The following is a 21,051-nucleotide window of genomic DNA, read 5'->3' on the forward strand; positions in this document are numbered from 1 at the left end:
CATTTTTAACATGAGCCAGAACAGGTCACATTGTCACACAATTGTACCTACACCAATTTCACATTTCTGATAATCCTACTTGTCTGTGGTGTAATAATCATGATGAAGATCTGGAACACATTCTTCTATACTGTCCATCCATAAACCACAAAAGAAGTAAATTAAAATCATCAGTACCATTTGCAGAAGACACAGCCCTGCAGTATATATTGACTACACCCCCACCTCTGGCTACTAGCAACAGGCATCTATAATGAACACCGATCAAAATACCCCTCATTTCTCGTGAAAAACAACAACTGAATAGACTGCAGTGGACTATAGTGGACTTTATGTTGTCAGCAAACAGCTGGATACATTAAGAAGATTGATTAATTTTCAAAATTTCTTGAACTCATTTATTTTCGTTTGATTCAGAACTTTTGGAATGAATAAAAATATAATTATCACAGTACATCACATAATTTTCAAAATAATAATCACAATATCAGAAAAACGCAGTTGCCTCAATCTCATTAAAATTTGTTACATAGACGTAATTTTCCTGATTGTGTGATAATGGTAATAATAATAATAATAATAATAATAATAATAATAATAATAATAATAATCATAATAACCAGCAATTTTCATGGGTCATTGGATTCTTTGCCCATTTTGTTCTTACTCTTGGGAATTATGCGCCAATTTAGTTAATGACAGTGAATATTTAAAACACAGGTTAGTGTTATGCTGTTTTTGCTATTTTAACATCACCAATACATCTCAATTCAGTTTTACTTAAAGACCATTCATTGTTGGAAGTTACCTAACTCATAATACATATAAGACTAAATCTAAAAGTGTCCTGTATTTATTTTGTATGAAAATGGTATTCTTATTGTCTTATTTAAAGATCAAATCGTCTGTATTCTAAAATCGCAATGCCATGATTTCTTTTTACTTCATTTTCACTTTTTATTCTTGTAAATATGCCTGCTCTTTAAGTGAAATAACTCTTGCAATTGTTCCAAGAAATAGAAATGTTGGTTAAGAAATATTAAATACAAAGTAAATGAGCATATTCAGATCTACTGTGAGCTGTTAAGGAAAGTTATATACTTATCAATACAATATAGTCTCTTTTTCACATCCACTTCTTACATCTCATGGCTATCAGTTAATTCTGTGTTAGCATTGTTTTGTATCGAAAGGAAATGATGATATGGCTATTTCAGATAGAGCCCTTAGTAATTCTCTAGCTAGATTTAGTTAAAATTCAAAGTTAATTTGAATTGTAGGCATTAGATAGATATAATGAATGAAAGATTTTGATAAATTAGTGTATGATATCGAAATATTATTATCTTTAGGAGATTAAATTTGGCACCTGAGGATCTATAGAATTCTGCTTATAATTTTTGTGTAACAAAACATATAATTCATTTTGCTTATCCCTACTTCTAAATTTTTTAATTTGGGAATTTCTAGTGTTATTATCTCTAGTAGGTATTAGGTACTTTCACATGGTGTGTTTTCTAAATTTAGAGTTAAGTTTTTGTTTAGTCAACAGTCCGAAGACAGGTTGGAACCTCGTAAGTGACATCAAGAAGGCATCATACATCAGGAGATGGAATAGGATGGCTAGTTTCTTACCTCCCCACGCCTCCATTGCTGACTAGTAAAATAGTTTACCAATCAGACTTGTAGATTTAAGTAATATGCTCTTATTTTTTATTAAATAGAGTGTCAGTAGAATGTGTGTGAAAAGGATCGCAGAAGGTATAATAAGTATGTGATTACCTCATTGATGAGAGCGAAGTGCATCTGAGACTTAATCAGTCGATGATTAGAACCAAAAGATCCTGTATGTATGGAAGTATGTATGTGGGTAGGAAATAGAGAAAAGGATTGACACTGAAGGCTGTAGGTTTCAGTCTTGTGATGATAGTGATGGGTTCTCATATCTGACAAAGCCTCTAGTTGCTGCACTGTGATTGATTCCGATGTGTCGTCGTGAGTCTCACTTGCGGACTAGAATACTGATCCTTTCTAATTATAATATTATGGCTAGAGCAATGTAAGGAGCGCATGTGAGGAAAATAGCCTTCAATTCAGCTCAAAATTTTTGTATTGATTACTGAGACCAGGACGAATAGAAGGAATAGTGTACGCACTCAGCGAGTTTACACGGGTCCGCCGCAACGCGGTGCTTCTATCGCGAAACTCCTGACTTGGAGGAAGTTCACAGTTCTTGTTACGCTAAACGTAGTCCTTTTTAAAAGCAAATTTCTACCATTTAACCCGTCTATTCGTAACTTTAGGAATACCAGCATAGTCCCTTATTCATAATTAATAACCTTCTCTCAGTTAACACTATTATGAACGTTCGTAACAGAAAATACAATGGAATCTGAAATGCTATGAAAGCGATAAGTTCAGTATTTAACAAGTTGCGAATTCAGGGACAGAAAACTCTACAAAATGTTAAATAAAACCAGAGTTGAAAGATATTTTACGTGCTTATAAATTAATTAAATTACTCACCATATGAATGATTAGTTGCCTGCTACCTTCGAGAGTTTGCGAGATGACTTGGCAGATTTACGAGCTTGCAATTATCTTCGGATTTCCTTTGTCCTGAAGAAGAATCGGCACTTTAAGTAGTGGTAAACCAATTTAGGAATAATATCCATGATGTGTTCTCTGCAACAACCTGCTCCCGAAGACTGGATCGTAAGAGCGTCAATAGTGTCAAGACAGTCATAGAAGGTATCACCCCACATTGCACTCGCTGAGCTAATCTTTTCTTTAATTTTCATTTCTGTTTGAAGAAGTACGTCGTACACAGCTTGGGAGGGATGGGTTAAAAAACTGACATTCCTACCGGATCCGTAGTCCTTGATTTGGGTGAGAGCTGCACAATGTTTAGACACATTACTTTTCTGTCGAAGGGACTGGACACAGAGAGTACACGCAATAGACTTAGAGGAATGATTTACGACATAACCTACCACATGATACACTAAACATCTGTCAATCAACACGGCAGGAGTGGTATTTACTAACTCGGGCACAGCACTTTCCCAGCCTTGTCCATGCATTTCTTCACAAAGAACAATTTTTTTCTTTTATACAAGTTCCTACAGACTTCTTAACTGCCTTGTTACGTAATTCCGCATTTCGCGCTAATGTTCGCATTTGGTTCACAAAAGATGTGAGTAGTTTATCACTTTTTGGTTCACAGTTTGCTGCAATATTAAGGACCTGCTTTGCAGGGACATAAATACATTGTAATAAATGCATATGGAGGAAATCTATCTTCGAAGGATGGTCATCTGAACTGAGTGAACGTAAAATTCCGAAGTGACGTTCCAAGGGGTCTTGGGTGAGTTTCCCTGTTAGGACATATTTGTATCCTTTGCTCCAGAGCCATTCACTCATTTCTAAGGTACTCTGCAAGGTTACTACTAAAGACTCCATTGTTATACCAGAAGCAAATGTGTTGGTTGTAGTTCTGAGAAATTGAAGAAAGTCAATAAGGAATTTGTGGTTAGAAGAGTCTTTATAAAGAGCCTTAGCAGGAGTGTGTGAATTTAATGCGTTGGCAATGCAGTTTAAATGCCTCGTAAATTCTTCAGTGTCCTCACTGCCCTCGAAACCCGATGACCCTACTTCACGATAAAATTTGAGACCTTTGGCGACAATGTCACTGAAGAGTTAGAACGCAAGTCTGGCATTCATTCTCTGAAAGGACGAAGGATCTAGATGAGCTGTTGTCAACTTGGGACAAACCCTAAGACCGGCACATCCAGATAAATCTTCCTCAAAAAGTCTCCTATAAAAACTGAAATTGATGTTTTTCTCCTTGTAAGAGAGTTCGACTTTATCATGGAAATAATTTCTTATGCATTTCAATATGTGCACAAAATCTGAGAATGCCCATATCTTCCTTTTTTCGCCGGACGGATTAGGAATATAGCATTGTGCTGGAAATTTTTTTCCATTGATTTCTAAAAATTTCCAGGCATTTTTATTTGTTTGACTGCCATCACAAGTGAAACCGACTACTCTCGCCCCAACTGCTTCTAATTGTAGTATAACTTGATAAGAATTTTAACAAGAATATCACCTGGAGTAGCGTTTCTGCTAGCGTAAATAGCAATTGGTTGAATCCAATCTTGCATAAATGGTACAAACATAAATACTAGTGCATGATTGGATAATTGCTTCTTTTGGACATCAGTCGTGAGATCTCCGAAATCAACAAATCTGTCCACTTTAAGGGAAGAGTTATTAAAGTGAATTTCTTCTCTGAGTTTGACCTCATCGAATATTACCACTCCGTAACGTTTATTTTCATCTATTTCATCTTTATAGAAATCTGAAATAGCACTCAAGGAATGTGGATTTACACCATATGGACACTTAAGTCCTCGGCAAAGTTTTCTTAAATGCTTTTGTGAGGGAAGAGGCAGCAAATCATGTCGCAAACAATGTCTGTACCCTGGTGGTGATTTTATTCTAAACAGCAAACTCTCCAAAATAAAGTCAGCACTATATCTCATTCCACTGGGATTTTTGAGTCCACATTTCTTTATCATTGTATCTATAATAATTATTTGCTTCTTATTAAAGAATTTACTACCTCTATCCTCAATTTTTTTTACATTTTAACTGCTTTTCTATTAAACAAATTCTGGCTTTCGCCGAGGACAGACTGGTTTTAGCCCTTGTGTACCTTCCATTCAAATTTTTAAGTTGCTTCTTCAAATGTAATATTTTATCAGCATGACAGCTATCTTGAATTTGAATCTTATTATCTTTATTACTGCTGACTGACCTTGAACAATCAATTTGATCCACTGTTATTGTTGGATCTCCATCATAAATGTCTGCATTCTTCTTTCTTCTTTTCCCTGCAGGTTCACCATTCTTCTGTCTCGTGGGTGATTTCCGATGTTTTACCTGACTTGATAAATATTTCGATAAATTAGGGAAAATGTGAGGCACAGCTCCTGGTTTTAATTTCCAACGCATTCGCGGTATTTCTGCCTTTTGACCTTTAATAATGAAACAGTCTGATTTTATAATCATATCTTCGGAAAAATCACAAAATACGGTTATTTTTCGAAATCTGCCTATCTTTACGCGGAATTGCTCTGGCCCATTTCCCAAACTCATCTTTTTCTTTGGGAGGTGAAAAAAAATATCTTTTGTCACTATTTCTACCGTATCCCGATCTACAACCCGGAGCAAAACAGTACGGCATTTTTCAATTATTTTGTAAACCACCACACAATATTCTTTTGTCAATGGTTAATTCAAAGCACAACAAATTGAAGACTTCTACACAACCCCAAACAACAAAGCATAATGACAACCCCTAGCAACTTTCACCATTAAACGCGCGAGAAATTGTATTGTCGAGGTGTCTGACTTCTGACAAACGATGGAGTATAGCGATCGAAGCGCCACTAGTTCTCAGGTCCGCCACTGACAATGAGAGAACATAGGAGTGCGTACACTATTCCTTCTATTCGTCCTGCTAAGACTTATGCAGTAAAACTTGTGCAAGATGGAAAATGAATAAGGCAGAAACTTGTGAAGTGTGAACAAATTCTCTAGTCCCAGCATATAATAGTAGTAGTAGTAGTAATAATAATAATAATAATAATAATAATAATAATAATAATAATAATAATAATGTGACTTTTAATTCAAAAGAATGACTTTCTAGAACTGAATTTAAACACTCCCGTCAACAATGGGTATTTCACTCCACACAGCAACACAGTATTCGTTATTGCACTCCACAGACAACAATGACAATTCACTTTTATTATTGAGAACAACAATGTACTCCTAATCTCAACTAATGTTCACAAGGCACTATTTACAACACAAAACTGTCAGTTCTCAGTTCACAGTTCGTTTGCCTTGGCTAGTTCTTCTGGCTCATTCACTCAAGTTCACAGTATATCGAACCCAAGACTTCCAGAGACAGTCCACTGCACTCAAACTTAAGACTTCCAGATACGCTGCACTCGCCTGGTCGCTGCCACAGTGGCGGTCCTCCTCAAGTCGAACCCAGGTCTCGAAGGCTGGCTTCCTTGCGCGTTCACTGCTGCTTCACAAGACTGACTTGCTGTTCTAAACTAAACTGAACTCTCGAAGGCTGCTCGCTTTTATTTGTTAGGTATCACTTTGCGAGCCTTCGATTTCTGGACGATTCTCGGTCTCCCCATCACTCGGACTCCAGACGTTTCCCTTATGTCCGTCGCAGTCGGTTTTCTCCCCCTCTCCCTTCGCCATGCACCACGCCACAGTGCTGGCCTTCCTCTCTCCCCACGCACAGCTGTCAGCATCTCGCAGCTTTCTCTCTTCTCTCCTTGCACCTGCCTTCTCGCACACCCTCCCTTCTGCCGGACGCGTGTTCGACTCCCGAGGCAGCGAGAACTTTCCAGTGCGGTTGCCACAATGATGATAATAATAATAATAATAATAGTAATAACAATAACTATGCACAGGTGTGCAGAAGTTGATTGTTATTATTCTTTGCTGTATTTGCTAATTGACTTGATCCTGTTCTTGCATTTTATTATATGGTATCTCTTCCACAGAACTGATCACAGAGTTCGTACACATATTTTGGGGCCAGGAGCATGGTAGTGTTTGATCTTACAGAGTTTGTGGTGGTAGCCGTGGGCCACCAGACTTGTTATTGTATGTCGTAATTTCTTGTTTGGGTCCTGCCCATGTTCCGACGATCATTGCGCTTGTGGTATAGAAATCAAGCCATATCTCGTCTCTTTTCTCTCCTCCAGTAGTCTGGTCGAACTCTTGGTGGATGGCAGTTTGTACCGCAGGTCTTCAAGTCCCAGCATATAAGATAGACATTATAGTGTTATTTTGTGTATTAATGAATTTACCATTGCAGGCATGGAAATCTACAAGGTGTCTCTAAATTAGAACAACAAACTCTGATCTCAGATAACTTTTTTTGAAACACTTTTTGTTGAGGAACGACATTTCGTTTCAGTGCATCAAGGTTTTATGTCATTAATTGGGCGATTTTACAGGATGAGATTGAGGTAATCAGTTATTTGAAAATTAATAAGTGTTAATTAGTGAATTTAATAAAGAAATTATTACTGTATTCATTAGACCCAAAACCACAGAATAATACAAAAAGAAAAGAAAAGAAAAACACTGCACTGTTAAATTTACAATTTGAACTGACAAGCAAACGTTTTGATGGGGGCAGATAAAAAAGTTAAATTTTTTTCTTCCACCATGTTAATAATGTCAAAAGAAGCGCTTGTACAAATTTTGGCCACTTGACCATAATTACGAGGCCGTCCAGAAAGTGATTTTCCCTGGGCCGTTTATAGAAAAAAAGCACAATTGCATGGAAATATTTATTGAAACAGATACAGCAATTGTTGCGCTATTTGTCAAAATATCCCCCACTGGAATTGAGACATTCGTCATACCATGGAATCAATTTTTGTGTCGTAGAAGTCTGCCGCCTCAGATCGGAACCAGCGTTTGACTGCCTCTGCATCTCTCTCTGCCGATCCCATGAAATGAGAAATGTCTCATTTCCGGTGGAAAATATGTTGAAAAATACCTCAATAATTGCTGTGTTTGTTCCAATAAATTTGTCCAATGAAATTGTGTTTTTTTTTCTGTTAACAGCCCTTGGCGAACTTATTTTTTTACATGGTGGAAGAAAAAAAATTAACTTTATCTGCCCCCATCAGAACGTTTGCTTGTGAGTACACTGCAGTCCATTTGTCCCTTAACAAAGAATATTTTGAAAAAGGTTACCTATCCAATCCCATAGTTTGTCGGTGTAATTAAGAGATATCCTATATATTTCCAATGTAAGATTGTGATATGCTGTTGGGTTTACTCATAAACAGCTGATGTATCCTACCCATCTCCCCGTACTTCATGTCACTGGGGAACCCTTCACGCCTTAATGCTGCTCTTTGTATTAAGATACAGACGAATTACAAGTGTGGCTCAAAGTACAATGTATGTATAAACAAGAGAAGAAAAGACATGAAAGAAATGAAGTGATGATGACTGACTACTGTTGGACTAAGAAACGAGACAATGTGGAGCTGCAACATAGGAGACAATCTCGAAGACAGAACTTCCAGTTGAAGAGGAAGCGGTATTGAAAAATGAAGTGTCTACTTGCGACTTGGAATGAGTTGAATCTAAATTGTGAATATGAACAAGATAGTACTGTTTGATTTTGTTTACTCTATAGACATTTTCAAAGATTACTTGATTTATGGATTAATATTGTTAATATTGCATGACTGGAGCTACAGATATGGCAATTCTTCAAATAATTATCAAATTTTTATCATACATGATAGGCGAAATCTGACTTCAGATTCTTTAACAGAAGTCAACAAATCAAATCAACCTTCGGATAAATCGTGAAACAGCTAATGCCAGTAGGAGAAGTTATCCCCAACCTCGCCGCTCGGCACCTTGCTCGCCTGTTCTCTCTCTCTACTATCTGCCCCGCTTCGGTGGATCACTGCCTACTGCCTCGCATGTATTTCATATTTTACAACACAACACAACACAATATAATCAGATTGATGTGGGATTCCCTTGAGATGTGTACTAGACAATGTTTGGATCTCGAACTAACACATACTTTGAATAAAACAACACTGGTGGATCACTGCCTACTGCCTCGCACGTATTTCATATTTACATTTCAAATATAAGTTTTTTCCTCGAATTAACACATACTTTGAATAAAACAACATTCACCTGTTAACTTTGCACTGTCCTCGAAATAACACAATAGTTACCAGAGCCTCGTTTGCTGTAATCAGGACCCGCCACGTGACGGCTCATCACAACACGTCGTTCCGTCTGTACTCGTAGCTGGATACGGACACAATGAAGCTCTACCAGCGCGAATTAACACTTATGCCACCCCCGCAGTCAATCCCTACCAAGCTAAATTCACAAGCCCGCCACTTTCTACCCACGCTATTCGGTCATTGTCCCGAATATAAATAGATTCATTTTCCCTTCTACCACCAACTCGCCTCGGTAGCTGAGAGGTCTAAAGCGTGACCAAAGAGCGTGCGTGTATTTCGTTAGGAACATACCCGGATCGAATCCTACCCTCTGCAAAGTCATAAGAAAAAAAAAGAGAGAGACATCAAGCTAAGAAGAGGCTGGAGAGAGAGAGAGAGAGAGACAAGACGAGACGAAGTTCCTCTTTTGCTTTGTAGATGCCGCATTCACTCTTTTTGTTCCACTTTCCTCTACTAGATGTCACCACCACCCTAAACCCCCTATTTCCACCCTTTCCCACTAGAGTGTGTGGTGAGCTTGTAGGGGAAAAGTGGAAAGGGGGTCGTGGGCGGAGCTTAGCATTTGCTGTTTTACGATTTGCCCCAACCTTCGATATTGAAAGCCTTGAACCAAAATTTAATTTTGCAACCCTTGTGTATTATCTACAGTGGATAAAGTCCAATTTTCATCTCTTCTAGTAATGGACTACCTATATTCATCTGTATTCAGAATTAGTAGAAACATAAGACACATTAAGTTGTTTAAATTTTAATAAACTCTGAAAGCAGATATTAATGCTATGATGTGCTTGCTGTTTCTAGAATAAAGCACTATTGGTGATGCTGTCCATGTGCCAGTTTGAGCGTGTGTTGGAGTTGCTGGGAGCTCAGAAGCTGCACGCTCGTGCTGGACTACTACTACAAGCGTGCCGTGAGTTCGGAATATTCTCGCCACCTTCCAGCTCAACAGATATCCTTTTTAAAATTTAACTTATGTGAGTCCTCTTATATGTCAGAACTAAAGACAAACAAACTATGAAGAAAATTTTATCAATAGAGACCGGATTTTTATGTAATTATATATTATATTCCTTTCAACCTAACCATATATAAATAACAAATCTTTACGATTCTTGTTATTACCATTAATATATTAAAATTTGATATTACATATTTTTACATATTTACCCCACATTACATATTATGGCTTGGTATTACATAAATCTACATATTTAGGGGGTTTTATTCATTTTTACTCTCTTTAAGGGGACACGCTACTGAGTTTTCGTCAATTTTGGTCAATGTTAAAAGTTCTTTTTTTTTTACTTATGAACTGTATTGACTAGGAACAAACCCATGCACCATTTCATTGTAGGCAGTCTTAGCATCATTTTAAAAGTTTAAGAAACAAATTATCTTTATATGAGACCCAGATATTTGTTTACTAAAATTATAAACACTTTTTGTATATTTTATTTTTTTCCGAGTACATTTTTCAACATAAAATTTTGAAAATAATTGTGCACATGTAACTCATCAACATCTATTCGATTTTAAAATTTCAAAAACTTACAATCAAAATTGTGGAGTTTAGAAATCTCAGTAGCGTGTCCCCATAAAAGGAAAAAGAAAACTTCTGCTGGGGAAGTTTACAATTTGAAATACACAGATTTAAAAAGCCTTTTTATCTCTCCGAGAAAAGATATATTTCGGGACGAAACATAACATCTTATTTCCAGGAAGTAAAAGAGGCACTCACCCCTTACTGTCCACTGTAAATATGAGTGAACAAAAGGCAACCTTTCTCATACAACTACTTTGTATTGTAAAAATAAAGAAGGGAATAATCTCATACACATAAGCGGACGATAAAGTAGTAGGGTTTAAAGACCTTACAAAGTTACAAGAAACAATAAACATCATGGTAAAATGGTGCAATAGAAACAAATTTGATATACATGTGAACAAGACAGAAATTATGATACTCAGAAATGGTGGAAGAGCACCAGAAACAGTAGAAATCGTCATGAAGAACAGAAAATTAAAAATTGTACCAGACTGCAAATATCTAGGCTTAACAATACAAACCAGCGCAGATATTGATATAAAATATTTTCATGATTTTACATATTTTGGTACATATTCAGCTTATTTTTCTTACATAAATATGTATATATTTTACACCCTGATATTACATAAAAACCCGGTCCCTAGTTATCAAAATATGAAATTTATTTTGGCAAAATATGAAATATCTTGATTCCTAAACCATTTGGATCAGTGTAAAGATTATTAATTTTTGGTCCTACAGAATTATCTGTTATGGTTATTGTTCGTTAATAACACAAAGGGAAAAACCAAAGAAGAAAGATTTGATTCGGTTCTGTGGATTGAGCCTTGGTGTAGCTCAGTGGTAGAGCACCCAGTGCGTAGAACTGAGTGTCCTGAGTTCGATCCCCAGTGCCGGAGCGAATTTTTCTCTGTTATTAACAAACATTTACAGCAGGTTTATATTGTAAATTTATTCCAACACAACAATGTAACTTTTATTGTTACGACAATAGTCACTTTCTATACTTGAATGTAAACACTCCCGTCAACAATGGGATTTCCATTCCACACAGTAACACAGTATTCGTTATTGCACTCCAACGACAATGACAATTTACTTGGATTATTGAGGACAACAATGTACAGTTAATCTTAACTAATGTTCACAAAGCACTATTTACAACACAGAACTGTCAGTTCTCAGTTCACAGTTCGTTTGCCTTGGCCAGTTCTTCTAGCTCAGCCACTCAAGTTCACAGTATCTCGAACCCCAGACTTTCAGAGACAGTCCACTGAACTTCGAACTCAGGTCCCCCAACTGTGGTCCACTGCACTCGAACTCAGGTCTTCGGACGCTCACACAGCTGCGGACACACTCAATTCGAACTCCGGTCTCGAAGCTGGCTTCACTGCTACACAAGACTGGCTGGCTTGCTGTCCAACAACTGCTACTCGCTCACTTGCCTCTCTTCTTTTATAACCAAACCATAGTTTCTAGAGAGTACGATACTGGAAGTTTCTACGGATGTCCAGAAGATGGCACTTCTCGAATTCTCTGGATTTCTCCCCTCACTGCCGCGGTCGCCAACTCTCCTCTCCTCTCTACGCCACAGCACATGCCCCAGGAAGCAGATGCGCATGCAACTTCCGTGCCGAACCACGGCCGACTTTGCCCTCCTTCTGCCGGTTGTGAGATCGTTTCCCGGCTGTCACAATATCATTATTTACTAGATAAGCCTTTAGATATTAATAATTTTACCTATATTTAATATGCTACCAAATAAAATACAATAAATCTGCTTAATGTAGTTTCCTGCATCATTAAACCCTTACCTCAATGCAAGAACTGGATAACTCAATTTGTCAGACTGAAGAGAACAAAAAAAATGCTTCTTGCATTGGTTGGACTCAGTACTGGTTACAATACAGCACAAGCCAATTAGTCTATAGGGTATATCTGACAAAGATCATACTTTCTGTCAGTTAATATTATTTTGTACGATAAAAAACATAAAATGTGGAAAGTAGAAACTCTTGGCCACGTATTGGGCTTTTGTCGGAAAGAAGAGTTATTGCATAACAACAGGCATCATAGAGTCCGTGGAGCTATCGCCTGTCTTCTTCGGAACAAGGGTTGGGAAATTCATGAAGAGGTCCACTGTGTTTCTGGAGACAACTCTCACAGAAGAGCGGCTATAATAGAATAAACAGGCAACAACAAAAGGCTATTATCATAGATCCAACTATACGCATGGAGAGAGATCTAAACCAAGCTCATCAGGTCGATCAGGAAAAGAGGGTCATTTATGAACCTTGTATTCCCTACCTTAGTGCCAAGTATAACATCCCTGTCTTCAATTTGTCAGTGACAGGTTTATTTTTTGGTGCTTGGAGTTCTTTACCAAAATTTACATATAATTTTTTAAAACAATTATCAGTATCATCTTTTGAAATTCAAAAAATCATCTCGCAAATTCTTAAAGATTCCCTGCAGATTATACAGTTTCATTTATACCACTCAGAAGGCCTTAATTAAGGATATGCTAATTTTAAATAAAATCCTCTATTTATAAGTATAATTTTATAGTCATCTTCTAAGATTTTATTTTATAATTGATAATCAATGGTGCTTAATTATTACATTTTATTTTTATAACAATATTCATATTTAATTCATTATATTTGTTTGCTATTAATTTCCGGATCCTCGTGGTCATCCTTAATTAAGGCCGGACGAGTTATTTCTCTCTCTCTCACAGATATTAAAATAAATATCAAACTTTTATCTCAAATCTCAAACATCCTTACAATTCCAACCATGTTCACAATAATAATCACGAACAGCATAAATGTTTCACGCAATCCTGTCATTTTTTCTTTGTGAAGACAAAATGCAGACAGGTTTTGTCAAAGAAAATGTTTATGCAGTTTATTCAGTGACTTCCATTTTTATATGATGTGGTTCTTCACAGGTTAGATTTGTTGACAACACAAGGACAGATTCAACAGGTAGGTTCCCAGTCTTTCCTGATGATACAGCTGTTATATAACTTTTAAGTTTCTGCATTTGTGATATGGTACAAAAAGTGTAACTGTATTGGACACTAAATTGTCCTTCTACGGTATAATGTTTGTGTTATGTAAATAGATTTGTTCCTTAACGAACATCACAGCCCTTACTGATTGCTGTAGATCTCGATTTCGCCAGGCATCTTTTCTCCATAGGAAATCACAGAGCTGCTCTGGCTATGAGTGAGAAACTTGGAGAAATTGGACAGCAGTTACACAAAGAGTTCCAGATCCTCGTTGAAGAGAGGTCGTGATTATCCTTGCCATTTTGAACATTTCAGAACATTCCATTATACAAAGAATAGATAATTCGACCAACATCTGGAGGTTTTCTCATAGTTCCATTGAGTTATAAAGGCATTTATTTTGTATATTTAGCAGTATTCTCACAATATAGCTCATTCATAATAATATTATTTAGATACAGTAAAATCTCTCATAACTGGCAATACCAAAGAAGTTCAAATCTGCCACATTGCCTGTCAGTGTTGCCACATTAGGAAGTTCGCACGAACTTTCGTGTTCAGTTAATATTCGAATGTTAAGTTGGTGTATTATTTGCATTGTGTGATGTTATTTAATAAAGAAAATCAACACAGTTTTTCTTATTGAGTTATGATCAAGTGATTGAGAAATAAGCTTCACATGGGTGCAGTTTCAACAGTTGACATTATAAAATACGAACAGTTTTTTTTTTGTTATCCGGTAAAATCTCTTATACAGAAGTAGCCTGGTCACTTTGGTGCAGGTTAAGAGGGATTCTCCTGTATAATGGTGCAGTTACATTTAGATCCTATTTCAATATTCATTAACAAATAAACATTTTTTTTCTCACAAAAATGTAATTACAAGAAACAGATCCATTGACAGTGCCTGGTCTAATAGAAACGACTCATCAGGCAATATATAACAACTGTGAATCTACACTGAAAGTTTGGTGATCGCGTGATGTTTCTGCAAAGAAATTACATTCTGCAAAGACTTTGGTGTGTCTTCTAAATTAACACCCTGCGTGAAAGACAATTTTATAATTACATTCAGTTTTAATCGCAATTACCAAAATCCACAGGCACTGTTAAATTGAATTTGTAGATTGATGATGTTCCTTTATAATACATTTGATTATACGTGACCTTTATCGCATGTTATCTAATGTTGGTTAGGTACAATAGTACGTACAGTAGGAGAGAACATTTCTATACTAAAAGCCAGGTTATGAACCGACTAAACCGGAAGCAACGTTCTGTTGCTCTCCTTATAAGCTCTGTTGCCACATAGTGGTGCGAGATTCAAAGCGTGTTCAGCGTTTGTCACCGATATGTTTAAAATAACTACTGTATATAGTTCTCGATAACACTATCAACAATATTAGTAATTAAAATTACTGTTTCTAAGAAAGCACGAGCTAATGACGCTAGTACGAAATGCGACTCGTAATGCACGGGGTACTGCAAATGAACTGGGAAGTTTGGCTACACTGTCTCTGTGATTCCGTTGCCAGATTTTCGTTAGCAGACGACATTTTCACGTGAGGTCCAATGAAAAGCTCCATTCTCCTTTTCCCCTCCAACTCCCCACACTCAACGTGTCATCACTGCACAGGCTGCCCCTCTAACCCGCACTTTCCTCTCACCCTGCCAACTACTTCCTGTTTAGTCAGTTCATAACCTGACTTTTAGTATAGTAGAAACTTATTGTAAAATAAAAACTCTGTAAAATGTATTTAAAAAAGTACAGTAGAACCCTATTTATCCGAAATGAAAGGAGTGAAGCCATTTCGGATAATCGATGAAAAATATTTCAGTATTTTGCAGGAATGTTCCAAAAGTTTGGATTTACATTTAATCCAATCAGAGACAGTTGATATTTCTACTCCATAATCGGAAGCAACATTTTGCAAGATTGTGCCATTTTTCCACATGTCTCATGGCTTCTAACTTATCCTTTATGGATGCAACAACACATTTCCTTTTACTCGACATTGCAGTTGTGTAACTAAAAAATAAGATGTACCGATAACTGCAATACAACTAAAATGAATGAGAAATGGTAAAATCTATTGTAAGTGGTTGAAATAATGACTTCAGTAATACTTGTATGAAAAGTTTTGTAAAGTTTAAAAGGAATCTTTTAATGTTCTGGGCTTAAATAGATGGATCGGACATTTAATTTTTTTTCTATGAATATAACATAGCAGCATACATCATTTCTATTACGTGAATATTAATTATGGATCAGTGACTTGGAATTATTTACATTTATATACCTGTAAGATACTGATCGAAACAAATGTTCCTATAAAATAACTCCTCCAGAAGTTGGTTGGATGTGTAATACAGAATATAAGTTTACAGATTAGATGGTACATTATATGTATATGGCTGTCTTTCCATCTTGTAGAAACAAATATTTAAAGTTAAATATATGTATATATTTTTCAATTGTTTTATTTTATAAAATGTGCATATATTATGTAAAAAGGTACATAAACTAATAGAATAATTGAAGAGTCCAGGGGAAAAACAATCAAAGGCACAATTCTCTTAAGGGTGATGTCATCTTCTAATTCAGTACATTACTGCAAAATTTATTGCTGTTCCTAATGAAAAGATAGCAAAGGATGACTGTATCCATGGTGATAATTCTCCTTTACCGATTTTGATAAGAAAAACACTAAAGTTTGCAGTTATGTATTTGTAGGAATTTCATTGTTAAAACAAAATCAATGGTTTTTCATGAACTTGTAAAAATTTCTATGGTTAAGTACTCTTTGTCCCTTGTGGCAGCAAATGAATGGTGAGAAGATATATAAATTTAAAAATTTACTGAATTAGATGATATCACTCTTATGAATTGTGACTTTGTTTTTCCCCTGTACTTTTCATATATAGTAATTCATATACAGTGGCATAGCATCAGAAAGACGAGGTAAGCAATGTATTCCCAAAGAAAAAAGAAAGAAAGATTGTAATTTGGTACACTTGAAGAGATTTTATCTGCCATATTTTAAAACATCTCATTATTTTTCCGGACAAATCTTACATAGTTAACACGAGTAAGTCCACTAGTTAATCAATTAATCATTATTTTTATTAGCTAACTTTGTGGATAAATTCAGTGATAAGACTAGAGTTAAAAGAAACCTGTGTAAGCCACCTCCAAACAGTTGACACATCAAACTCTTATTTGTAGGTTAAAGCACAGTCTAGTATATACAGTCACGAAGTTTAATACTTACTAAATATGCAAACATAAACAGTTGAAATATGCATCCATAGATAGTTGCTCACCACCAGGATCGCTACTATCACCTCATCACAGAGACTTCCCCTAGCAGACAATAAAATGTATTGTACTTTCGATATCGTGTTCTTTTGAAAAAATTAACACCTTCCTTCCACTATTGAAATATGAAATACATAAGGTTTATATATTATTTTCATGAAATATATATATTATATTCTATAAACTCACCTTCCTGGATCTTTCAGAAGAAGGATAACTCTAACCTATTTTTCTTACAATTTATAGTACTACAAACGTCTCCTTGTCCCATAATATTATTCAAATTATTGTATTTGAGCCATTTACATTTATTACAACCGATAATGAACATTTCACAGTTTACGTAGCTTTTCACAAAAATGCGAAATACGGCACAGTCAATGCTTTTTTGATCTAGACAAATGTCCGTGCGGTGCAATTGAAAATTATTGAATCGTGCATAAATGAATGTACAAGAATTTCGCAATATTTAATCGAAATAAAGGCAGGTATTACACATACGAACAACGTAATTTTCACACCATAAATAATATATTACATCTTAACTCGCAAGTAAATTATGTCTGAAGTGTCCCATAATCATTGTTTTAAATTTTATTAATGGAATTACACTACATTTTAGAGAAACATATGTTACTGTTTATGCATTCCAACTAATTTATATGGTTGAAACACCGCCCTTCGTGATCGGGTTAAGCGAGTTACATGGTCTGCCTTACGGCCTGTATTAGATCACGATGGCAGTGACACAGTCTATTGTTCCTAGTACTCACAGCGCTCCAAGCGGCTAGCAACTACCGAGAGATTTGCAAAAAACCACCCCAAGCTTCGTGACTGTATATAGTAGACTGTGGTTAAAGTCAAGCAGTGATTTGCCTCTTGGCAGCTGTGGGTGTTGTGAGTAAAACAACAATATCAGATAAGTGTCATTTCAGTTCAAGTGATTCAATTCAGTTGTTTTGTATTATTAAAATAGTTCTCGTCTTCTTTGCCATTCATGTTTTTAACTGAAACTACATGTTTCATATACATTATTATTTGAGGGGCTCACAACCAGAGTGGACCAAGTCCACCAGTGATCAGTTTGTGGATTAATACAATCTCGGATGAAGAACAAAAGTAGAAATGAGGGGTTCACAACCAGAGTGGACCAAGTCCATCTGAAATAGTTCTGAGATATTGAGTCTTAAAGTTCCTGGCTCACACTTAGCAACCTTTTTTTTTTATTATTATTATTATTATTATTATTATTGTCTTGATGTTGATTTGTACATAAGTTTGAGCCTTATATATAAATAAGGCTTTTACTTTAAAGTAATATAAGGAGATATTAAAATGATTTTTGGTTCCAACTAGTTATCCTTTTCTTGAAGGCACTTAATTAATCAAATTTCGCTTCAGGTAGCCAGAGCTCGAATGAGAGGGTTAGGATGATACAGCAACTTTCGAGAAAAGTTATTTGAAATTCTTGTGATGAAATCATAAAATGATTCAATCTGTAACATATCTTGGAGCTGTGCATTTGATGTGGTATAGTCAGCACCAGTGACTTTTAAGCAGACATCGTTGGATTGCATGTAGTCTTCTGATGATTCTTGGATGAGCGGAATTCCAAACTTCACAACCATATGTCATCACTGGTCTTATGACCGATGTATAAAGCCTGACTTTGAGGGGAAAGTTAAGATACGGAGATCTAATCAATGGGTATAAGTGAATAAATCTGGCCAGAGCTTTGTTTCTTGCATATTCTACATGTTCACTGTAGCGCAGATGTTTGTCGAGAATCACTCCTAGATATTTAACTTCATTCTTGTAGTCAATGTTTTCTGAGAAGAGATGAAGGCAATCTGGTTTTTTAGGTACTTAACAACCTTCACCTTCCATAGGAAATGCTGCCCTCTGTGGAGTAACAAATGAGTTAATGACTTTGTTTGTTATGGCAATGAATAAATCTAAGTTTAAAAAAATCTTAATGATAGGTTTCTTATTCATCAGAATTTGGTTTTTTTTTATTTTATTTGTGCAGTAAGCACCTTCTGTTTACATACATATTATAAATTCTGTATTTCCTGTGTACCCGTTCTTATTCTGAATGCTACGCCACTGTTCTTACAATTATTATTGCATAATTCATTGTAGCAATGTCTCATTTTGAGTAAAATTAGAAAAATCTAGTATATGTGAAAATTTAATCATAATTTAATTATAAACAACTGAAAATTTGTTATTAAATTTATTAGTATTCGATTCTTGTTTCTTTAATGAACTTACACCTGTTACCAATCCCAAATTAAAGTATCCTTAGTAAGAAATATTTGGTAGTTTCCTAGTACCCAGTACTCGTTACATAGGCTTTTTTGTGTTTACACAGTGGCTCCTTTCTGAAAAGAATTTTAATAGTTTGTTACTAGATGTGATTCTAGTCATTTTGTAATATATTTTTGGTCCAGGGAAAATATGCATCTTTTATGATTATACAACAATGGCCGACTTAACAGCTTATGTAACTAGTACCGGGTACTAGGAAATTTACATATTTTTGATGACCAGATTATGACTGCACAGAATTTAATTTCATTTTGTATGATTTCTCCGATAAGCAAGTAGTAATGATATATTAAATTGAGATGAGCCATCTATGCTTATCTAGTTTTATATAAATTAATTATAACATGAACGTTTTCGGCATTGATATGCCATTTTCAAATGTGTGAAAGTTTGCCTAATTACATATTCAAATAGATGCACATGGACTGTGTGAGTGAGACATATAATATATAACCTTGATTATTTGAACATAACATGAGAAAACAATTTTATATCATCATCATATCCGTCACGTATTAGACCCTACAGGATCTGTTACTGTCTCATGCCAGCACTTTCGTGGTCTTCCCAATATCCTCTTTCCTCTTGGTACATAAGTAAGAATCTGTTTAGGCCATCTAGTGCGATCCATCCTTTCGACATGTTTTTTCCACTGAAGTCGATATTGTTGAACAAAATTAACTATAGGATCCATTTTGAGTTCCTGCAATATGTCCACATTTTTACGGTGTTCCAGCAAAGAGCATCCCGCTGTTCGTCTCATGAACCTCATTTCAGCTGTCGTCAGCCTTTGCTCATCAGCTTTTCTGATTGTCCATGCCTCGCTACCGTAAGTGAGGACCGGTCGAGCTAGTGTTTTATATACCTTTAGCCTTGTATGTTTCTGAACATGGGAGGATTTGAAGACGGCGTTAATGACGCCAGTGATTTTTATAAATTTAGATATTTTGTTTGACATATCTTCATCAGTGATGTAAGAGAGGTTATAACCTAAATAGTTAAATGAATTAACACGTTCAATTAAAGTATTATTTATCATGATCATACTTGGAATTGGGTTCTCTCCCGAAAATGCCATGACTTTTGTTTTCTCTTTTGAGATTTCCATATTGAAATCAGAGGCGATTATTTGCAAATTATAAATGGCTCTTTGTAAAGCATCCTCTGTTTTAGCGATAACAACCTGATCGTCAGCAAACATTAGTGTATCGAGAACTGTGTTTCGATTAATTTGAATTCCAGCATGATGACTTTGCCTCCAAATGTATAAAATATGGTTCATATATATAATAAACAACAGAGGAGAAAGACCGCACCCTTGTCTAACACCTTGGTTGATGGAAGTCCAGCTAGTAGTTCCGTGTTCAGTTCTTATGGCAATTTCATTTTGTTGATATAAATTATAAATGGAGAGAATGATTTGGTTTGGCACATTATCATAGCGTAAAATCTCTAAAAGTTTATTTCTATCAACTCTATCAAAAGCTTTTATGAAATCAATAAAAGCTAAGTGGGTTGGAATATTAAATTCTCTGTGCTTTTCAATTAAAATCTTCATGGTGAAATAGCTGTCACAACATGATCTTCCTTTTCGGAATCCATTCTGTTCTTCAGTGATTTTGTCTTCGTAAAGATGTGATAGTTTATTTTTGATTATGGCTGTATAGATCTTATATCCAGAATTGAGAAGACTTATACCCCTGTAATTTTCACATAGTTTTTTGTTTCCTTTCTTATAAATGGGTACTACAATGGCTTTTTACCAACTTTCTGGGGGGTTTAATCGTGCCCATATAATGTTTAAGAAATATAAAAATCGATAGGTAAATTCTTCTCCAGCATATTTAAAAAGCTCGAAATTTAAATTATCTTCGCCTAGGGCTTTCCCGTTTTTTAAACGTTTATATACTTCAATGAGTTCATCATAAGTAATAATATCTGTTGTGTTGTTGTTGGAATTCTTTAATGTAAGAGAGATGTTTTTGTGAAACCATAT

The 21,051-nt window shown here is 35.6% G+C and overlaps 1 protein-coding gene across 1 annotated transcript in view; it reads left to right on the top strand.

The window, feature by feature from the left end:
• Positions 1 to 18,974, top strand: part of LOC138692656 (WD repeat-containing protein 11-like) — a 66,621-nt gene extending 47,647 nt beyond the window's left edge. Inside the window, exons 23-24 of the mRNA XM_069815802.1 lie at positions 9,642 to 9,789; positions 13,542 to 18,974. Coding sequence (XP_069671903.1) covers positions 9,642 to 9,789; positions 13,542 to 13,693 — 300 coding nt within the window. The 3' untranslated portion in view covers positions 13,694 to 18,974. The remainder of the gene's footprint in view (positions 1 to 9,641; positions 9,790 to 13,541) is intronic.
• The last annotated feature ends 2,077 nt before the right edge of the window (positions 18,975 to 21,051 follow it).

The sequence above is a fragment of the Periplaneta americana genome, chromosome 1, assembly GCF_040183065.1.
Source record: "Periplaneta americana isolate PAMFEO1 chromosome 1, P.americana_PAMFEO1_priV1, whole genome shotgun sequence".
Taxonomy (NCBI): Eukaryota; Metazoa; Arthropoda; class Insecta; order Blattodea; family Blattidae; genus Periplaneta; species Periplaneta americana.